General features: G+C 48.9%; 1 protein-coding gene across 1 annotated transcript in view; it reads left to right on the forward strand.

Moving 5' to 3' along the window:
• Window positions 1-1895: 1895 nt before the first annotated feature.
• The window catches only part of si:ch211-130h14.4, a 45879-nt gene continuing 25589 nt past the window's right edge, over window positions 1896-22185 (forward strand). The window contains exons 1-4 of the mRNA XM_042305615.1: window positions 1896-1915; window positions 2295-2402; window positions 16792-16929; window positions 17210-17365. Of these exons, the coding sequence (XP_042161549.1) occupies window positions 2316-2402; window positions 16792-16929; window positions 17210-17365 (381 nt within the window). The 5' untranslated portion in view covers window positions 1896-1915; window positions 2295-2315. The remainder of the gene's footprint in view (window positions 1916-2294; window positions 2403-16791; window positions 16930-17209; window positions 17366-22185) is intronic.

Consider the following 22185-nt stretch of genomic DNA (forward strand, 5'->3'; position numbering starts at 1 on the left):
GAAGGGACACTCTAAACAGCCCAGTGAATATGGCCTATTGAATAGGGCCTGTTCGTATCATGGCAACCACTCTATATACACAGGTCTTAAACAGACCAGTTAACCCCGGTCATTGCTGTTACGACACTTGTGTAATGTCATGCTGATACAGGATTATATCATCGGCTAAGGCATTTCTTGACGTGAATAGCTTAATTGTCTGATTCGTTCAATTCCCGAGAAGAAAGTTATGTTGCCCCCCACATTGTTAGGCTACAATATCTGCCGATTGAATACATTTGTTGGGACATGAGGGAACTATAGGCAGATAGTTAGTGTCCATCCTACCTGGAGGTAGCTTAGGCTGTAATAGATATTATGATACAAAGGCACATCACTAGATAGACAAGGACAAATACTAGTCTCAACTCGGATGCAAGTCTGTGGAGACTAGACCAAATACTAGTCTCAACTAGGATACAAGTCTGTGGAGACTAGACCAAATACTAGTCTCAATTCGGATGCAAGTCTGTGGAGACTAGGCCAAATACTAGTCTCAACTCAGATACAAGAGTGTGGAGACTAGACCAAATACTAGTCTCAACTCAGATGCAAGTCTGTGGAGACTAGGCCAAATACTAGTCTCAACTCTGATACAAGTCTGTGGAGACTAGACCAAATACTAGTCTCAACTCAGATACAAGTCTGTGGAGACTAGACCAAATACTAGTCTCAACTCTGATACAAGTCTGTGGAGACTAGACCAAATACTAGTCTCAACTCTGATGCAAGTCTGTAGAGACTAGGCCAAATACTAGTCTCAACTGGGATACAAGTCTGTGGAGACTAGACCAAATACTAGTCTCAACTCAGATACAAGTCTGTGGAGACTAGACCAAATACTAGTCTCAACTCTGATGCAAGTCTGTAGAGACTAGGCCAAATACTAGTCTCAACTCGGATGCAAGTCTGTGGAGACTAGACCAAATACTAGTCTCAACTGGGATACAAGTCTGTGGAGACTAGGCCAAATACTAGTCTCAACTCAGATACAAGTCTGTGGAGACTAGACCAAATACTAGTCTCAACTCAGATACAAGTCTGTGGAGACTAGGCCAAATACTAGTCTCAACTCAGATACAAGTCTGTGGAGACTAGACCAAATACTAGTCTCAACTCAGATACAAGTCTGTGGAGACTAGACCAAATACTAGTCTCAACTCGGATACAAGTCTGTGGAGACTAGACCAAATACTAGTCTCAACTCGGATACAAGTATGTGGAGACTAGACCAAATACTAGTCTCAACTCGGATACAAGTCTGTGGAGACTAGACCAAATACTAGTCTCAACTCAGATACAAGTCTGTGGAGACTAGACCAAATACTAGTCTCAACTCGGATACAAGTCTGTGGAGACTAGACCAAATACTAGTCTCAACTCGGATACAAGTATGTGGAGACTAGACCAAATACTAGTCTCAACTCGGATACAAGTCTGTGGAGACTAGACCAAATACTAGTCTCAACTCACATACAAGTCTGTGGAGACTAGACCAAATACTAGTCTCAACTCGGATACAAGTCTGTGGAGACTAGACCAAATACTAGTCTCAACTCAGATACAAGTCTGTGGAGACTAGACCAAATACTAGTCTCAACTGGGATACAAGTCTGTGGAGACTAGACCTATTATTTTACAAAAAAATAGATGTGTACAGAAAGTACTTTCTTTCATCAACACTGCAGCTTATAGTCTAGAACCTTTACAGCCAGTCAGACTTGGAATTGACTGAAAGGTTAAAAAAAAAAAAAAAAAGTTGTGGTTCACATTGTTCTGTGTAACTTGGCAACCATTGAGTTTTACTGAGGGAGGAGTGTAAAAACCCCTAGTCTAGGGACTCATAACATTCTGACTGGCTGTTCGAGGTAGAGGGGTAAGTGAGAGCTGTGAGCTGCAGGGTTGGCCTCCATTCCAGTTAAATTCCTGTCAATTCAGAAAGTTAACCAAATTCAATTTCCAAATCTTCCTCATTGAAGAGAATTGGAATTTCAGTTTACTTCCTGAATTTACTGGAATTGAACCCAACCCTGGTGAGCTGAATTTGTTTTTAAAAGTTTGTAGGTTTAAGTGTTAGCTAACTTAAAAAGATTATCGTGTAATATCCTTTGTGAAATTATTTAAATTGTTGATATTGTGCAAGCCGCTAACAGGTCGGCTGTAGTACCATGTAGACATAGTGTGTACCTACATTGTAATTACACTAGCGTAATTATAAATTATAAATTATATTGTTATCCCGTCTCAATGTGAAGGTTGACTGTGATTGGATCACGATGAAGTCAAAGTGTAAAGACATCCACCAATCAAGCAACCTTCCCTGCATCTTGGAAACATACCTGCCATCTAGTGGTGGCAAAATGGTAAAACACGTATTATTATTATTGTCTTTTTAGTGCCTTGGGTGTTAGAAATGCACTTTATGAATGAAATTATCATTATTATTACTTATCAACCAACCAAACTATCAACCAATCAGGGGCTGTCTCATATGCCTTGTTTTCTTGCTAACAGAGTTCACTAAAAACATTTGTTTTCTGACTAAAGAACTTCACAAAAACATTTGTTTCGGTCAGAAGAGGCAATAAGCTTCACATATTCATCAGGATAATGAAAGCCCAGAATGGAAATTATGCCTAAAATAAATGCTGAAGAGAAGTTGTGGGTAAAATACAAAACAGGTTGAAAGATCAAATCTCTGAGCTTTATTTATTTAACTAGGCAAGTACCAGTGTAGATAGGAACCAATAGATAACCTCCACTGAGTACAGTTTCTTTATTTGTTTAACTAGGCAAGTCAGTTAAGGACAAATTCTTATTTTCAATGACGGCCTAGGAACAGTGGGTTAACTGGTCTAGGAACAGTGGGTTAACTGCCTTGTTCAAGGGCAGAATGACAGATTTTTACCTTGTCAGCTCGGGGATTTGATCTTGCAACCTTTCGGTTACTAGTCCAACGCTCTAACCACTAGGCTACCTGCCGTCCCTACACTCTAACCACCACTTACTAGTACACCTAACCACTAGGCTACCTGCAGCCCCTACACTCTAACCACTAGGCTACCTGCCCCTACACTCTAACCACCAGGCTACCCCTACACTCTAACCACTAGGCTACCTGCCGCCCCTACACTCTAACCACTAGGCTACCTGCAGCCCCTACACTCTAACCACTAGGCTACCTGCAGCCCCTACACTCTAACCACTAGGCTACCTGCCGTCCCTACACTCTAACCACTAGGCTACCTGCCGCCCCTACACTCTAACCACTAGGCTACCTGCCGCCCCTACACTCTAACCACTAGGCTACCTGTCCCTACACTCTAACCACTAGGCACCGCCCCTACACTCTAACCACTAGGCTACCTGCAGCCCCTACACTCTAACCACCAGGCTACCTGCAGCCCCTACACTCTAACCACAGGCTACCTGCCGCCCCTACACTCTAACCACTAGGCTACCTGCCGTCCCCACCCTCTAACCCCTACACTCTAACCACTAGGCTACCTGCCGTCCCTACACTCTAACCACTAGGCTACCTGCCGTCCCTACACTCTAACCACTAGGCTACCTGCCGTCCCTACACTCTAACCACTAGGCTACCTGCCGTCCCTACACTCTAACCACTAGGCTACCTGCCGTCCCTACACTCTAACCACTAGACTACCTGCCGTCCCTACACTCTAACCACTAGGCTACCTGCCGCCCCTACACTCTAACCACTAGGCTACCTGCCGTCCCTACACTCTAACCACTAGCCTGCCACTCCTACACTCTAACCACTAGGCTACCTGCCGCCCCTACAATCTAACCACTAGGCTACCTGCCGTCCCTACAATCTAACCACTAGGCTACCTGCCGTCCCTGCACTCTAACCACTAGGCTACCTGCCGTCCCTACACTCTACACTCCAGTCCAGTGGTTGTGAAACAAATGGCACCCTATTCCCTACGTAGTGCACTTCTTTTGACCAGGTCGCATAGGGTATTGGTAATGACCTATATAGGGAATAGGGCCCATAGGGTATTGGTAATGAACCATATAGGGAATAGGGCCCATAGGGTATTGGTAATGAACCATATAGGGAATAGGGCCCATAGGATATTGGTAATGAACTATATAGGGAATAGGGCCCATAGGGTATTGGTAATTAACTATATAGGGAATAGGGCCCATAGGGTATTGGTAATGAACTATATAGGGAATAGGGCCCATAGGGTATTGGTAATGAACTATATTAGGGTATTGGTAATGAACTATATAGGGAATAGGGCCCATAGGGTATTGGTAATGAACTATATAGGGAATAGGGCCCATAGGGTATTGGTAATGAACTATATAGGGAATAGGGCCCATAGGGTATTGGTAATGAACTATATAGGGAATAGGGCCCATAGGATATTGGTAATGAACCATATAGGGAATAGGGCCCATAGGGTATTGGTAATGAACTATATAGGGAATAGGGTCCATAGGGTATTGGTAATTAACTATATAGGGAATAGGGCCCATAGGGTATTGGTAATGAACTATATAGGGGGAATATTGGTAATAAACTATATAGGCCCATATATTGGTAATGAACTATATAGGGAATAGGGCCCATAGTATATTGGTAATGAACTATATAGGGAATAGGGCCCATAGGGTATTGGTAATGAACTATATAGGGAATAGGGCCCATAGGATATTGGTAATGAACTATATAGGGAATAGGGCCCATAGGGTATTGGTAATGAACTATATAGGGAATAGGGCCCATAGGATATTGGTAATGAACTATATAGGGAATAGGGCCCATAGGGTATTGGTAATGAACTATATAGGGAATAGGGCCCATAGGATATTGGTAATGAACTATATAGGGAATAGGGCCCATAGGATATTGGTAATGAACTATATAGGGAATAGGGCCCATAGGGTATTGGTAATGAACTATATAGGGAATAGGGCCCATAGGATATTGGTAATGAACTATATAGGGAATAGGGCCCATAGGATATTGGTAATGAACTATATAGGGAATAGGGTCCATAGGGTATTGGTAATGAACTATATAGGGAATAGGGCCCATAGGATATTGGTAATGAACTATATAGGGAATAGGGCCCATAGGGTATTGGTAATGAACTATATATATTTTTGTATTTTATTTAACCTTTATTTAACTAGGCAAGTCAGTTAAGAACAAATTCTTATTTACAATGACGGCCTACACCAGCAAAACCCGGACGATGCTGAGACAATTGTGTGCCGCCCTACGAGACTCCCAATCACGGCCGGTTGTGATACAGTCTGGATTCGAACCAGGGTCTGTAGTGACACCTCTAGCACTGAGAAGCAGTGCCTTAGACCGCTGAACCAGGGTCTGTAGTGACACCTCTAGCACTGAGAAGCAGTGCCTTAGACCGCTGAACCAGGGTCTGTAGTGACACCTCTACCACTCAGAAGCAGTGCCTTAGACCGCTGAACCAGGGTCTGTAGTGACACCTCTACCACTGAGAAGCAGTGCCTTAGACCGCTGAACCAGGGTCTGTAGTGACACCTCTAGCACTGAGAAGCAGTGCCTTAGACCGCTGAACCAGGGTCCCAGTGACACCTCTACCACTCAGAAGCAGTGCCTTAGACCGCTGAACCAGGGTCTGTAGTGACACCTCTAGCACTGAGAAGCAGTGCCTTAGACCGCTGAACCAGGGTCTGTAGTGACACCTCTAGCACTGAGAAGCATGGTGTTTGCCTTGACCGTTGAACCAGGGTCTGTAGTGACACCTCTAGCACTGAGAAGCAGTGCCACTGCTGTGATGAACCAGGGTCTGTAGTGACACCTCTAGCACTGAGAAGCAGTGCCTATCAAACTTTGAACCAGGGTCTGTAGTGACACCTCTAGCACTGAGAAGCAGTGCCTTAGACCGCTGAACCAGGGTCTGTAGTGACACCTCTAGCACTGAGAAGCAGTGCCTTAGACCGCTGAACCAGGGTCTGTAGTGACACCTCTACCACTCAGAAGCAGTGCCTTAGACCGCTGAACCACCCAGGAACCCATATATAGGGAATATGGTGCCATTTATAATGACCAGGGTTGTGTTAATGTAACTCCTTTGTGACATCTCCATCATGGTGTTGTTTGCCCCGCCCCGCCCCTCCCCTCCCCAATCTCTTTTACTCTTTTACTCTGCCAAGCATATATATATATATCCTCTCTCTCTCTCTAAATATGGGTTGTATTTACAATGGTGTTTGTTCTTGACCGGTTGCCCCTTTCTTGTGGTAACAGGTCACACATCTTGCTGCTGTGATGTCACACTGTGGTATTTCACCCAGTAGATATGGGAGTCTATCAAACTTTGATCTGTGTAATCTGAGGGAAATATGTAGTTTCCACCTCATTTTGTGGGCAGTGAGCACATAGGCAGACCTGGCTCTCAAGAGAAGACAGGCTTTCTCAATAGCAAGGCTATGCTCACTGAGTCTGTACATAGTCAAAGCTTTCCTTAATTTTGGGTCAGTCACAGTGGTCAGGTATTCCGACACTGTGTACTCTCTGTTTAGGGCCAAATAGCATTCTAGTTTTCTCCGATTTTTTTGTGTCAAATAATTATCTTTTTGTTTTCTCATGATTTGGTTGAGGTCTAATTGTGTTGCTGTCCTGGGGCTCTGTGGGGTCTGTTTGTGTTTGTGAACAGAGCCCCAGGACCAGCTTGCTTAGGGGACTCTTCTCCAGGTTCAGCTCTCTGTAGGTGATCTCTCTCTTTCTCTATTCACACACTCTCTGTCCTGTTCTGGGGGTAAAGTAGAGAGCGTGCTGTGCTGCTGTGTGAACCAGCCGTCATCAAACTTAGAGCTTTACAGAATCCTTGTGTTCCAAGTGGTTTGGTTGTATCCCAAATTGCACCCATCCCAAATTGCACCCCAAATTGCACCCATCCCAAATTGCACTACTTTTGACTGGGACCCGTAGGGAGTAGAGTTTAATTTGGGATGCAAACTGTGTGTTCCTGTTCTGTTCCTAAACAAGGCAAATTGTTGCTAGGGACAGACGGTTGTCTTGGTAACCTCTGGAAACACTCTCTCTTAGTCTCCCCTTCTGCTCTTTCTCATCTTTTTCATTCTGTGACCCCCCCCCCATCCTCTCTGTGACCCCCCCTCCCCCATCCTCTCTGTGACCCCCCCCCCGACCCTCTCTGTGACCCCCTCCCCCATCCTCTCTGTGACCCACTCCCTCCCCCCATCCTCTCTGTGACCCCTCCCTCTGTGATCCCCCCCCCCATCTGTGACCCCTCCCTCCCCCTCTCTGTGACCCACTCCCTCCCCCATCCTCTCTGTGACCCCCCCCCCATCCTCTCCCCCCATCCTCTCTGTGACCCCCTCCCCCCTCCCCCATCCTCTCTTCAGTAAAGTTTACTTCTCCCCATCCTCTCTGTGACACTCCCCCCCATCCCCCCCCCCATCCTCTCTGTGACCCCCTCCCCCTCCCCCATCCTCTCTGTGACCTCCCTCCCCCATCCTCCCCACCCCTCCCCATCCCTCCCCCATCCTCTCTGTGACTCCCCCCCCATCCTCTCTGTGACCCCCCCCCTCCCCATCCTCTCTTCAGTAAAGTTTACTTCACCCTCTCTCTGTGACACTCCCCCCCATCCTCCCCCCCCCCATCCTCTCTGTGACCCGACCCCCCCTCCCCATCCTCTCTGTGACACCCCCCCATCCTCTCTTCAGTAAAGTTTACTTCACCCTCTCTCTGCTGCTCACCTGTATTCATGTGTCCCCTGTGTACCCTGCTGTCCACCTGTACTCATGTCTGTGACCCTGCTCCTCACCTGTATCCATGTGACCCCCCCCTCCTCACCTGTATCCATGTGTGACCCCCTCCTCACCTGTATTCATGTGTACCCTGCTCCTCACCTGTATTCATGTGTACCCTGCTCCTCACCTGTATTCATCCCCCACCCTGCTCCTCACCTGTATTCATGTGTACCCTGCTCCTCACCTGTATTCATGTGTACCCTGCTCCTCACCTGTACTCATGTGTACCCTGCTCCTCACCTGTATTCATGTGACCCTGCTCCTCACCTGTATTCATCTGTGACCCTGCTCCTCACCTGTATCCATGTGTACCCTGTGTACCCCTCCTCACCTGTATTCATGTGTACCCTGCTCCTCACCTCTGTATTCATGTGTACCCTGCTCCTCACCTGTATTCATGTGACCCTGCTCCTCACCTGTATTCATGTGTACCCTGCTCCTCACCTGTATTCATGTGTACCCTGCTCCTCACCTGTATTCATGTGTTCCCTGCTGTCCACCTGTATTCATGTGTACCCTGCTCCTCACCTGTATTCATGTGTACCCTGCTGCTCACCTGTATTCATGTGTACCCTGCTCTTCACCTGTATTCATGTGTACCCTGCTCCTCACCTGTATTCATGTGACCCTGCTCCTCACCTGTATTCAGTGTGTCACCCTCCCTGCTCCTCACCTGTATTCATGTGTACCCTGCTCCTCACCTGTATTCATGTGTACCCTGCTCCTCACCTGTATTCATGTGTACCCTGCTCCTCACCTGTATTCATGTGTACCCTGCTCCTCACCTGTATTCATGTGTACCCTGCTCCTCACCTGTATTCATGTGTACCCTGCTCCTCACCTGTATTCATGTGTACCCTGCTCCTCACCTGTATTCATGTGTACCCTGCTCCTCACCTGTATTCATGTGTACCCTGCTCCTCACCTGTATTCATGTGTACCCTGCTCCTCACCGTATTCATGTGTACCCTGCTCCTCACCTGTATTCATGTGTACCCTGCTCCTCACCTGTATTCATGTGTACCCTGCTGTCCACCTGTATTCATGTGTACCCTGCTCCTCACCTGTATTCATGTGTACCCTGCTGCTCACCTGTATTCATGTGTACCCTGCTCCTCACCTGTATTCATGTGTACCCTGCTCCTCACCTGTATTCATGTGTACCCTGCTCCTCACCTGTATTCATGTGTACCCTGCTCCTCACCTGTATTCATGTGTACCCTGCTGCTCACCTGTATTCATGTGTACCCTGCTCCTCACCTGTATTCATGTGTACCCTGCTCTTCACCTGTATTCATGTGTACCCTGCTCCTCACCTGTACTCATGTGTACCCTGCTCCTCACCTGTATTCATGTGTACCCTGCTCCTCACCTGTATCCATGTGTACCCTGCTCCTCACCTGTATTCATGTGTACCCTGCTCTTCACCTGTATTCATGTGTACCCTGCTCCTCACCTGTATTCATGTGTACCCTGCTCTTCACCTGTATTCATGTGTACCCTGCTCTTCACCTGTATTCATGTGTACCCTGTGTACCCTGCTCCTCACCTGTATTCATGTGTACCCTACTCCTCACCTGTATCCATGTGTACCCTGCTCCTCACCTGTATCCATGTGTACCCTGCTGTCCACCTGTATTCATGTGTTCCCTGCTGCTCACCTGTATTCATGTGTTCCCTGCTGCTCACCTGTATTCATGTGTTCCCTGCTCCTCACCTGTATCCATGTGTTCCCTGCTCCTCACCTGTACTCATGTGTACCCTGCTCCTCACCTGTATTCATGTGTACCCTGTGTACCCTGCTGCTCACCTGTATTCATGTGTACCCTGTGTACCCTGCTGCTCACCTGTATTCATGTGTACCCTGTGTACCCTGCTCCTCACCTGTATTCATGTGTACCCTGCTCCTCACCTGTATCCATGTGTACCCTGCTGCTCACCTGTATTCATGTGTACCCTGTGTACCCTGCTGTCCACCTGTATTCATGTGTACCCTGCTGCTCACCTGTATTCATGTGTACCCTGTGTACCCTGCTGTCCACCTGTATTCATGTGTACCCTGCTCCTCACCTGTATTCATGTGTTCCCTGCTCCTCACCTGTATTCATGTGTACCCTGCTCCTCACCTGTATCCATGTGTACCCTGCTCCTCACCTGTATTCATGTGTACCCTGCTCCTCACCTGTATCCATGTGTACCCTGCTGTCCACCTGTATTCATGTGTTCCCTGCTCCTCACCTGTATCCATGTGTACCCTGCTGTCCACCTGTATCCATGTGTACCCTGCTCCTCACCTGTATCCATGTGTACCCTGCTGTCCACCTGTATCCATGTGTACCCTGCTGTCCACCTGTATTCATGTGTACCCTGCTCCTCACCTGTATTCATGTGTACCCTGCTCCTCACCTGTATTCATGTGTTCCCTGCTGTCCACCTGTATTCATGTGTACCCTGCTCCTCACCTGTATCCATGTGTTCCCTGCTCCTCACCTGTATTCATGTGTACCCTGCTCCTCACCTGTATCCATGTGTACCCTGCTGTCCACCTGTATTCATGTGTTCCCTGCTCCTCACCTGTATCCATGTGTACCCTGCTGTCCACCTGTATCCATGTGTACCCTGCTCCTCACCTGTATCCATGTGTACCCTGCTGTCCACCTGTATCCATGTGTACCCTGCTCCTCACCTGTATTCATGTGTACCCTGCTCCTCACCTGTATTCATGTGTACCCTGCTCCTCACCTGTATTCATGTGTACCCTGCTCCTCACCTGTATTCATGTGTTCCCTGCTGTCCACCTGTATTCATGTGTACCCTGCTGTCCACCTGTATCCATGTGTACCCTGCTGTCCACCTGTATTCATGTGTTCCCTGCTCCTCACCTGTATCCATGTGTACCCTGCTCCTCACCTGTATTCATGTGTTCCCTGCTCCTCACCTGTATTCATGTGTACCCTGCTCCTCACCTGTATTCATGTGTACCCTGCTCCTCACCTGTATTCATGTGTACCCTGCTCCTCACCTGTATTCATGTGTACCCTGCTCCTCACCTGTATTCATGTGTTCCCTGCTCCTCACCTGTATCCATGTGTTCCCTGCTCCTCACCTGTATCCATGTGTACCCTGCTCCTCACCTGTATTCATGTGTACCCTGCTGTCCACCTGTATTCATGTGTACCCTGCTCCTCAACTGTATTCATGTGTTCCCTGCTCCTCACCTGTATCCATGTGTACCCTGCTCCTCACCTGTATTCATGTGTACCCTGCTCCTCACCTGTATTCATGTGTACCCTGCTCCTCACCTGTATCCATGTGTACCCTGCTGTCCACCTGTATTCATGTGTTCCCTGCTCCTCACCTGTATCCATGTGTACCCTGCTGTCCACCTGTATCCATGTGTATCCTGCTCCTCACCTGTATCCATGTGTACCCTGCTGTCCACCTGTATCCATGTGTACCCTGCTGTCCACCTGTATTCATGTGTACCCTGCTCCTCACCTGTATTCATGTGTACCCTGCTCCTCACCTGTATTCATGTGTTCCCTGCTGTCCACCTGTATTCATGTGTACCCTGCTCCTCACCTGTATCCATGTGTTCCCTGCTCCTCACCTGTATCCATGTGTACCCTGCTGTCCACCTGTATTCATGTGTACCCTGCTCCTCACCTGTATTCATGTGTACCCTGCTGTTCACCTGTATTCATGTGTACCCTGCTGTCCACCTGTATTCATGTGTACCCTGCTCCTCACCTGTATTCATGTGTACCCTGCTCCTCACCTGTATTCATGTGTACCCTGCTCCTCACCTGTATTCATGTGTACCCTGCTCCTCACCTGTATTCATGTGTTCCCTGCTCCTCACCTGTATCCATGTGTTCCCTGCTCCTCACCTGTATCCATGTGTATCCTGCTCCTCACCTGTATTCATGTGTACCCTGCTGTCCACCTGTATTCATGTGTACCCTGCTCCTCAACTGTATTCATGTGTTCCCTGCTCCTCACCTGTATCCATGTGTACCCTGCTCCTCACCTGTATTCATGTGTACCCTGCTCCTCACCTGTATTCATGTGTACCCTGCTCCTCACCTGTATTCATGTGTACCCTGCTCCTCACCTGTATTCATGTGTTCCCTGCTCCTCACCTGTATCCATGTGTACCCTGCTCCTCACCTGTATCCATGTGTATCCTGCTCCTCACCTGTATTCATGTGTACCCTGCTGTCCACCTGTATTCATGTGTACCCTGCTCCTCAACTGTATTCATGTGTTCCCTGCTCCTCACCTGTATCCATGTGTACCCTGCTCCTCACCTGTATTCATGTGTACCCTGCTGTCCACCTGTATTCATGTGTACCCTGCTCCTCACCTGTATCCATGTGTTCCCTGCTCCTCACCTGTATCCATGTGTATCCTGCTCCTCACCTGTATTCATGTGTACCCTGCTGTCCACCTGTATTCATGTGTACCCTGCTCCTCACCTGTATTCATGTGTTCCCTGCTCCTCACCTGTATCCATGTGTACCCTGCTCCTCACCTGTATTCATGTGTACCCTGCTGTCCACCTGTATTCATGTGTCTCTCTCCTGCTCTCTCACCTGTATCTCATGTGTCTCTCTCTCTCTCTATCATCTGTCTCTCACCTGTATCCATGTCTCTCTCTCTCTCTCACCTGTATCTCATGTCTCCCTGCTGTCTCACCTGTATTCATGTCTCTCCCTCTCTCTCTCACCTCTATTCATGTCTCTCTCCTGCTCTCTCTCACCTGTATCTCATGTACTCTGTCATCTTCTCTTCACTCTTCAGAATATTCCATCATCTGGTTCTGTTCATCCATCTCTTTTTGTTCTTTGAAGATAAGGAGTAGTCACAGAGATTTGACTACCCCCTCACCTGCACGCACGCGCACACACACACACACACACACACACACAATGTAAGGTGGTTGGAATCTGAGTGGGTGGTGTTCCTCACCTGACCCTATTGTCTATGTCTGATTCATAGTGACAAGCCATGCAGATGGATGATGCCTTCGCCTGCAGTGTCCCCATCATTCACCACCACCATACACACACACACACACACACACACACACACACACACACACACACCACACACACACACACACACACACACACACACAGAGATACAGATAAATCCTGTCTTTTTCCACCTGGCCTTTTGTGAGGGGAGACCCGGCCACTCCTCAACAGGCTGGGCCCCTCAACAGGCTGGGCCCACCTAAACTCCCTCAACAGGCTGGGCCCATGTTCCCTCCCTCACCAGGCTGGGCCCATAAACTCCCTCAACAGGCTGGGCCCATAAACTCCCTCAACAGGCTGGGCCCATAAACTCCCTCAACAGGCTGGGCCCATAAACTCCCTCAACAGGCTGGGCTCATAAACTCCCTCAACAGGCTGGGCCCTAAACTCCCTCAACAGGCTGGGCCCATGCTCCCTCAACAGGCTTGGCCCATAAACTCCCTCAACAGGCTTGGCCCATAAACTCCCTCAACAGGCTGGGCCCATAAACTCCCTCAACAGGCTGGGCCCATAAACTCCCTCAACAGGCTGGGCCCATACACTCCCTCAACAGGCTGGGCCCATAAACTCCCTCAACAGGCTGGGCCCATAAACTCCCTCAACAGGCTGGGCCCCTGCTCCCTCAACAGGCTGGGCCCATAAACTCCCTCAACAGGCTGGGCCCTCAACTCCCTCAACAGGCTGGGCCCATAAACTCCCTCAACAGGCTGGGCCCATAAACTCCCTCAACAGGCTGGGCCCATAAACTCCCTCAACAGGCTGGGCCCATAAACTCCCTCAACAGGCTGGGCCCATAAACTCCCTCAACAGGCTGGGCCCATAAACTCCCTCAACAGGCTGGGCCCATAAACTCCCTCAACAGGCTGGGCCCATAAACTCCCTCAACAGGCTGGGCCATAAACTCCCTCAACAGGCTGGGCCCATAAACTCCCTCAACAGGCTGGGCCCATAAACTCCCTCAACAGGCTGCTCCACAGGCTTGTGCTCCCTCAACAGGCTGGGCCCATAAACTCCCTCAACAGGCTGGGCCCATAAACTCCCTCAACAGGCTGGGCCCATACACTCCCTCAACAGGCTGGGCCCATAAACTCCCTCAACAGGCTGGGCCCATAAACTCCCTCAACAGGCTGGGCCCATGCTCCCTCAACAGGCTGGGCCCATAAACTCCCTCAACAGGCTGGGCCCATAAACTCCCTCAACAGGCTGGGCCCATAAACTCCCTCAACAGGCTGGGCCCATAAACTCCCTCAACAGGCTGGGCCCATAAACTCCCTCAACAGGCTGGGCCCATAAACTCCCTCAACAGGCTGGGCCCATAAACTCCCTCAACAGGCTGGGCCCATAAACTCCCTCAACAGGCTGGGCCCATAAACTCCCTCAACAGGCTGGGCCCATAAACTCCCTCAACAGGCTTGGCCCATAAACTCCCTCAACAGGCTTGGCCCATACAGTAATGTAGGGTATTCAGTGGTGGCCAGGGAGCAAACAGGCTCTTTCCCAGGGAAGAAACAGATGAGAACAGGACTGAGGATGAACAACACTCCCTGATGAGAAAGCAATAGTCTTCTGTACCCTCCCTCCTTCCAATATGTTGAACTGAACCTCATGTATCACTCGTACACTGTGTCACATGTTGTTGTTGTTGTGGAGGAGTAATCAGTAGACAAGTCCAATTTTGGGGCGGCAGGTAGTCTAGTGGTTAGAGCATTGTGCCAGTAACCGAAGGTTTCGAATCCCTGAGCTGACAAGATAAACATCTGTTGTTCTACCCCTGAACAAGGCAGTTAACCCTCTGTTCTGAGACCGTCATTGTAAATAAGAATTTGTTCTTAAATGACTTGCCGATTTAAATATTAGTTAAAAATATCAAATGTAAAACGGAGGACACCATCATGTTCATGAGAATCTCCCTTTTCCATAGTGGGGTCATATTAGTTTGTATCCCAAAGAATTCCCCTTAATCTCTCTCAGATAGCGAAGTATTCCCCTTAATCTCTCTCAGATGGCGAAGCATTCCCCTTAATCTCTCTCAGATGGTGAAGCATTCCCCTTAATCTCTCTCAGATGGCGAAGCATTCCCCTTAATCTCTCTCAGATGGTGAAGCATTCCCCTTAATCTCTCTCAGATGGCGAAGCATTCCCCTTAATCTCTCTCAGATGGTGAAGCATTCCCCTTAATCTCTCTCAGATGGTGAACCATTCCCCTTAATATTTCTCAGATGGCGAAGCATTCTCCTTAATCTTTCTCAGATGCCGAAGCATTCCCCTTAATCTCTCTCAGATGGCGAAGCATTCCCCTTAATCTCTCTCAGATGGCGAAGCATTCCCCTTAATCTCTCTCAGATGGTGAACCATTCCCCTTAAACTTTCTCAGATGGCGAAGCATTCCCCTTAATCTCTCTCAGTTGGCGAAGCATTCCCCTTAATCTCTCTCAGTTGGCGAAGCATTCCCCTTAATCTCTCTCAGATGGTGAAGCATTCCCCTTAATCTCTCTCAATTGGCGAAGCATTCCCCTTAATCTCTCTCAGATGGTGAAGCATGTGACAAATAACATGATCTGATAAATTACATAAGATATGACTGTGTTCCACATAGCATGATATTCCTACTGTGCTGCAGCACACACACACGCACACACACACACACACACACACACACACACACACACACACACACACACACACACACACACACACACACACACACACACACACACACACACACACACACACACACACACACACACACACACACGTCACGCAAGCACACACACGTCACGCAAGCACACACACGTCACGCAAGCACACACACACACACTCAGACGCGCACACACACACACACACACACACACACACACACACGCGTCACGCAAGCACGCACACACACACACAGATGCATGCACACACACACACACACACGCACACGCAGTGTGTGTGTGTGTGTGTGTGTGTGTGTGTGTGTGTGTGTGTGTGTGTGTGTGCGTGCGTGCGTGCTTGCGTGACGTGTGTGTGTGTGTGTGTGTGTGCGTGCGTGCGTGCGTGCGTCTGTGTGTGTGTGTGCGTGCGTGCGCAGTACAGTGGTGGGCAATCTGGCAAATCCTCCGAGGTTGGGTAAGGAGGGATAATTTGTTTTGACAGGAAATTGCCGGAAGAAGAACACAATGTCTGAAGGTTATTATGTGGGAGCTACACTGGAACACAGAACTGATGACTAAGTACGTCCAGCATCATTGGGACTATAGAGATTCCATAAACACACCATAGTTCTATTTCCTTCTGTGGTTGCTACAGATAGACCCCTGATTTCCATTCAGCTGTACGTTTGTAATGTGTATGTGCTGTCTGTCTACGTCTGTCTGCCATAGAAAGAACATCCTAAAGGATATTAACAAAGTCATCAACATGCGTTTGGACTTGTTGTTAGGCAGAAAATATGTCCAGAATCTTTCAGACAGACGGTCGCCCTCAGTCTCCCTGTTTCCATCCAAACCTCTGTGTGTTTTGACTTGAGACAGACGGTCGCCCTCAGTCTCCCTGTTTCCATCCAAACCTCTGTGTGTTTTGACTTGAGACAGACAGTCCCCCTCAGTCTCCCTGTTTCCATCCAAACCTCTGTGTGTTTTGACTTGAGACAGACAGTCTCCCTGTTTCCATCCAAACCTCTGTGTGTTTTGACTTGAGACAGACAGTCCCCCTCAGTCTCCCTGTTTCCATCCAAACCTCTGTGTGTTTTGACTTGAGACAGACAGTCTCCCTGTTTCCATCCAAACTCTGTGTGTTTTGACTTGAGACAGACAGTCCCCCTCAGTCTCCCTATTTCCATTCAACCTCTGTGTGTTTTGACTTGAGACAGACAGTCCCCCTCAGTCTCCCTGTTTCCATCCAAACCTCTGTGTGTTTTGACTTGAGACAGGCAGAGAATGAAGACAGGCCTCAGCGTCGGAGGAAGAAGTTGACCCAGAGCAGAGAGACTGGGCCTGGGGGTCAGAATCACCCTGGGAGTGCTGCTAGTGACCCAGACAGCGTCAGTCGCCAGGCTCTGCTAGATCAGGTCGGTGGCACGACAAGAATTACAGCCTTAGTGGATACCATTCATATATACCACGTAGATAAATCAATACATACGTTTGTATACATTTAAATACATTTGTCTCTAGGATACCAATACGATGAATGATGTACGAATATGTTACTGGAAAGTAAATGTAACCAAAACCCATGAGGTTGTCTTTCTGTCTCTGTCTCACAAAGTTTAATTTTCACTATTCATCTACACAGTAGTATTGTAGGTGTTGATTCTGATATGATTATGTTGTTGTCTCGGACATCAGCGCCATCTAGAGGCGTACAGAAACATGCACGGTCTCAGAGACATCCTGTACCATCGATACTCTGCCATGCTCAGAGATAAGATACACACACAGAGACAGGAGATACAACGACGTGCTGCGGCAGCTGGAGCAGTCACCGAGGATAAACACACACCGGTAAAACACCTTCAAATCTTATTCATGTAGGATGAGGCTCGCAAATGACATAACCTTCCCAAAATTACATGGTTTTACAGAAATCCTGGTTGGAAGATTCCCAGGATCAGGATGGAATAAATAAGAAATCCCGAAGCCTCCAACCAGGATTTCTGGAGAATTTTGACAAATGTACAACTCTATGTATGACCCAGTGGACTGACAACATACCCTATGTATGACCCAGTGGACTGACAACATACCCTATGTATGACCCAGTGGACTGACAACATACCCTATGTATGACCCAGTGGACTGACAACATACCCTATGTATGACCCAGTGGACTGACAACATACCCTATGTATGACCCAGTGGACTGATAACATACCCTATGTATGACCCAGTGGACTGACAACATACCCTATGTATGACCCAGTGGACTGATAACATACCCTATGTATGACCCAGTGGACTGATAACATACCCTATGTATGACCCAGTGGACTGACAACATACCCTATGTATGACCCAGTGGACTGACAACATACCCTATGTATGACCCAGTGGACTGGTAACATACCCTATGTATGACCCAGTGGACTGATAACATACCCTATGTATGACCCAGTGGACTGATAACATACCCTATGTATGACCCAGTGGACTGGTAACATTCCCCTAATGACCCAGTGGACTGGTAACAGAAACCCTATGTATGACCCAGTGGACTGACAACATACCCTATGTATGACCCAGTGGACTGATAACATACCCTATGTATGACCCAGTGGACTGACAACATACCCTATGTATGACCCAGTGGACTGGTAACATACCCTATGTATGACCCAGTGGACTGGTAACATACCCTATGTATGACCCAGTGGACTGGTAACATACCCTATGTATGACCCAGTGGACTGACAACATACCCTATGTATGACCCAGTGGACTGATAACATACCCTATGTATGACCCAGTGGACTGACAACATACCCTATGTATGACCCAGTGGACTGGTAACATACCCTATGAAACACTAATAAAACTACGTTATAAACATGGTAATTCTGTTTCTTGCTTTCAATACTTTCATTCAGTTTTTCACACTGAGATGTAGATAAGAGAAGATATGTAATACCAGTCGGTTGCCAACAGGGGTCAGTGTCAGGCTACTAACTAGTCTACCAGGGCTCTCCCACCCAGTCCCTGGAGCACTACCATCCCAGGGCTCCCCGTCCCCGTCCCTGGAGCACTACCATCCCAGGGCCCCCCAGTCCCTGGAGCACTACCATCCCAGGGCTCCCCCCCAGTCCCTGGAGCACTACCATCCCAGGGCTCCCCCCCCCAGTCCCTGGAGCACTACCATCCCAGTGATCTCCACCGGCTTTTTCAATGGTGGCACCAGCACATGATTTGGTGATTTGGTTTCACAAATGTATTTTAAATATAATTTTATTAATAACGATCTGGACTGTGTTCCATAATGTGGCTGCATTCCATGCAGAACCAGGCCAATAATGACTAGTCATATTGTAAATGAGCATGTTTAACAGTGATTTGGATAGATTTACTGTAACAGGTCTGATGTGCAGTAAGTTACCCTTTAATTCAGGTGCGCACCAGCCAGACTGTTGTGTTTGGTTATCAGTGTTTCTAGGTGTATCTCTAGCACACTTTTTTCAAAACAAATGGCCACTGGATTGATGCAAATAATCATGATTGTGCCAGGTTGGCATAGAATACTTTGTTGTTACCAACCCTAGAATTTGGTGATTTCAGGGGCAAGGCCATTTGGCCTTCAAGAGGTGCCCAATCTGTCTGTCAGGATACCAAGGCCATCTGTCAGGGTACTAAGGCCATCTGTCAGGGTACTAAGGCCATCTGTCAGGGTACTAAGGCCATCTGTCAGAGTGCTAAGGCCATCTGTCAGGGCACCAAAGCCATCTGTCAGGGTACTAAGGCCATCTGTCAGGGTACTAAGGCCATCTGTCAGGGTACTAAGGCCATCTGTCAGGGTACTAAGGCCATCTGTCAGGGTACTAAGGCCATCTGTCAGAGTACTAAGGCCATCTGTCAGGGCACCAAAGCCATCTGTCAGGGTACTAAGGCCAACTGTCAGGGTACTAAGGCCATCTGTCAGGGCACCAAGGCCATCTGTCAGGGTACTAAGGCCATCTGTCAGGGTACCAAGGATATCTGTCAGGGTAATAAGGCCATCTGTACCAAGGCCATCTGTCAGGGCACCAAGGCCATCTGTACTAAGGCCATCTGTACCAAGGCCATCTGTCAGGGCACCAAGGCCATCTGTACTAAGGCCATCTTACCAAGGCCATCTGTCAGGGCACCAAGGCCATCTGTACTAAGGCCATCTGTACTAAGGCCATCTGTCAGGGCACCAAGGCCATCTGTACTAAGGCCATCTGTACCAAGGCCATCTGTCAGGGCACCAAGGCCATCTGTACTAAGGCCATCTGTACCAAGGCCATCTGTCAGGGCACCAAGGCCACCTGTACTAAGGCCATCTGTACCAAGGCCATCTGTCAGGGCACCAAGGCCATCTGCACCAAGGCCATCTGTACTAAGGCCATCTGTCAGGGCACCAAGGCCATCTGTACTAAGGCCATCTGTACCAAGGCCATCTCTCAGGGCACCAAGGCCATCTGTACTAAGGCCATCTGTACCAAGGCCATCTGTCAGGGCACCAAGGCCACCTGTCAGGGTAATAAGGACATCTGTCAGTGTACCAAGGATATCTGTCAGGATACTAAGGCCATCTGTCAGGGTACTAAGGCCATCTGTCAGGGCACCAAGGCCATCTGTACTAAGGCCATCTGTACCAAGGCCATCTGTCAGGGCACCAAGGCCATCTGTACTAAGGCCATCTGTACTAAGGCCATCTGTCAGGGCACCAAGGCCATCTGTACTAAGGCCATCTGTCAGGGCACCAAGGCCATCTGTACTAAGGCCATCTGTCAGGGCACCAAGGCCATCTGTACTAAGGCCATCTGTCAGGGCACCAAGGCCATCTGTACCAAGGCCATCTGTCAGGGCACCAAGGCCATCTGTACTAAGGCCATCTGTACCAAGGCCATCTCTCAGGGCACCAAGGCCATCTGTACTAAGGCCATCTGTACTAAGGCCATCTGTCAGGGCACCAAGACCATCTGCACCAAGGCCATCTGTACTAAGGCCATCTGTCAGGGCACCAAGGCCATCTGTACCAAGGCCATCTGTCAGGGCACCAAGGCCATCTGTACTAAGGCCATCTGTACCAAGGCCATCTCTCAGGGCACCAAGGCCATCTGTACTAAGGCCATCTGTCAGTGTACGAAGGCCATCTGTCAGGGTACCAAGGCCATCTGTCAGGGTACCAAGGCCATCTGTCAGGGTACCAAGGCCATCTGTCAGGGTACCAAGGCCATCTGTCAGGGTACCGAGGCCATCTGTCAATGTAATAAGGCCATTTGTCAGGGTAATAAGGCCATCTGTCAGGGTACTAAGGCCATCTGTCAGGGTAATAAGGCCATCTCTCAGGGCACCAAGGCCATCTGTACTAAGGCCATCTGTACCAAGGCCATCTGTCAGGGCACCAAGGCCATCTGTACTAAGGCCATCTGTACTAAGGCCATCTGTCAGGGCACCAAGGCCATCTGTACTAAGGCCATCTGTACCAAGGCCATCTGTACCAAGGCCATCTGTCAGGGCACCAAGGCCATCTGTACTAAGGCCATCTGTACTAAGGCCATCTGTCAGGGCACCAAGGCCATCTGTACTAATGCCATCTGTACCAAGGCCATCTGTCAGGGCACCAAGACCATCTGTACTAAGGCCATCTGCACCAAGGCCATCTGTCAGGGCACCAAGGCCATCTGTACTAAGGCCATCTGTACCAAGGCCATCTGTCAGGGCACCAAGGCCATCTGCACCAAGGCCATCTGTACTAAGGCCATCTGTACTAAGGCCATCTGTCAGGGCACCAAGGCCATCTGTACTAAGGCCATCTGTCAGGGCACCAAGGCCATCTGTACCAAGGCCATCTGTCAGGGCACCAAGGCCATCTGTACTAAGGCCACCTGTACCAAGGCCATCTGTCAGGGCACCAAGGCCACCTGTCAGGGTAATAAGGACATCTGTCAATGTACCAAGGATATCTGTCAGGGTACTAAGGCCATCTTTCAGGGTATTAAGGCCATCTGTCAGGGCACCAAGGCCATCTGTACTAAGGCCATCTGTACCAAGGCCATCTGTCAGGGCACCAAGGCCATCTGTACTAAGGCCATCTGTACTAAGGCCATCTGTCAGGGCACCAAGGCCATCTGTACTAAGGCCATCTGTCAGGGCACCAAGGCCATCTGTACTACGGCCATCTGTCAGGGCACCAAGGCCATCTGTACTAAGGCCATCTGTCAGGGCACCAAGGCCATCTGTACTAAGGCCATCTGTACCAAGGCCATCTTTCAGGGCACCAAGGCCATCTGTACTAAGGCCATCTGTACTAAGGCCATCTGTCAGGGCACCAAGGCCATCTGTACTAAGGCCATCTGTCAGGGCACCAAGGCCATCTGTACTACGGCCATCTGTCAGGGCACCAAGGCCATCTGTACTAAGGCCATCTGTCAGGGCACCAAGGCCATCTGTACTAAGGCCATCTGTACCAAGGCCATCTGTCAGGGCACCAAGGCCATCTGCACCAAGGCCATCTGTCAGGCCATCACCAAGGCCATATGTACTAAGGCCATCTGTACCAAGGCCATCTCTCAGGGCACCAAGGCCATCTGTACTAAGGCCATCTGTCAGGGTACGAAGGACATCTGTCAGGGTACCAAGGCCATCTG

The sequence above is a fragment of the Oncorhynchus tshawytscha genome, linkage group LG24, assembly GCF_018296145.1.
Source record: "Oncorhynchus tshawytscha isolate Ot180627B linkage group LG24, Otsh_v2.0, whole genome shotgun sequence".
NCBI classification, from domain to species: domain Eukaryota; kingdom Metazoa; phylum Chordata; class Actinopteri; order Salmoniformes; family Salmonidae; genus Oncorhynchus; species Oncorhynchus tshawytscha.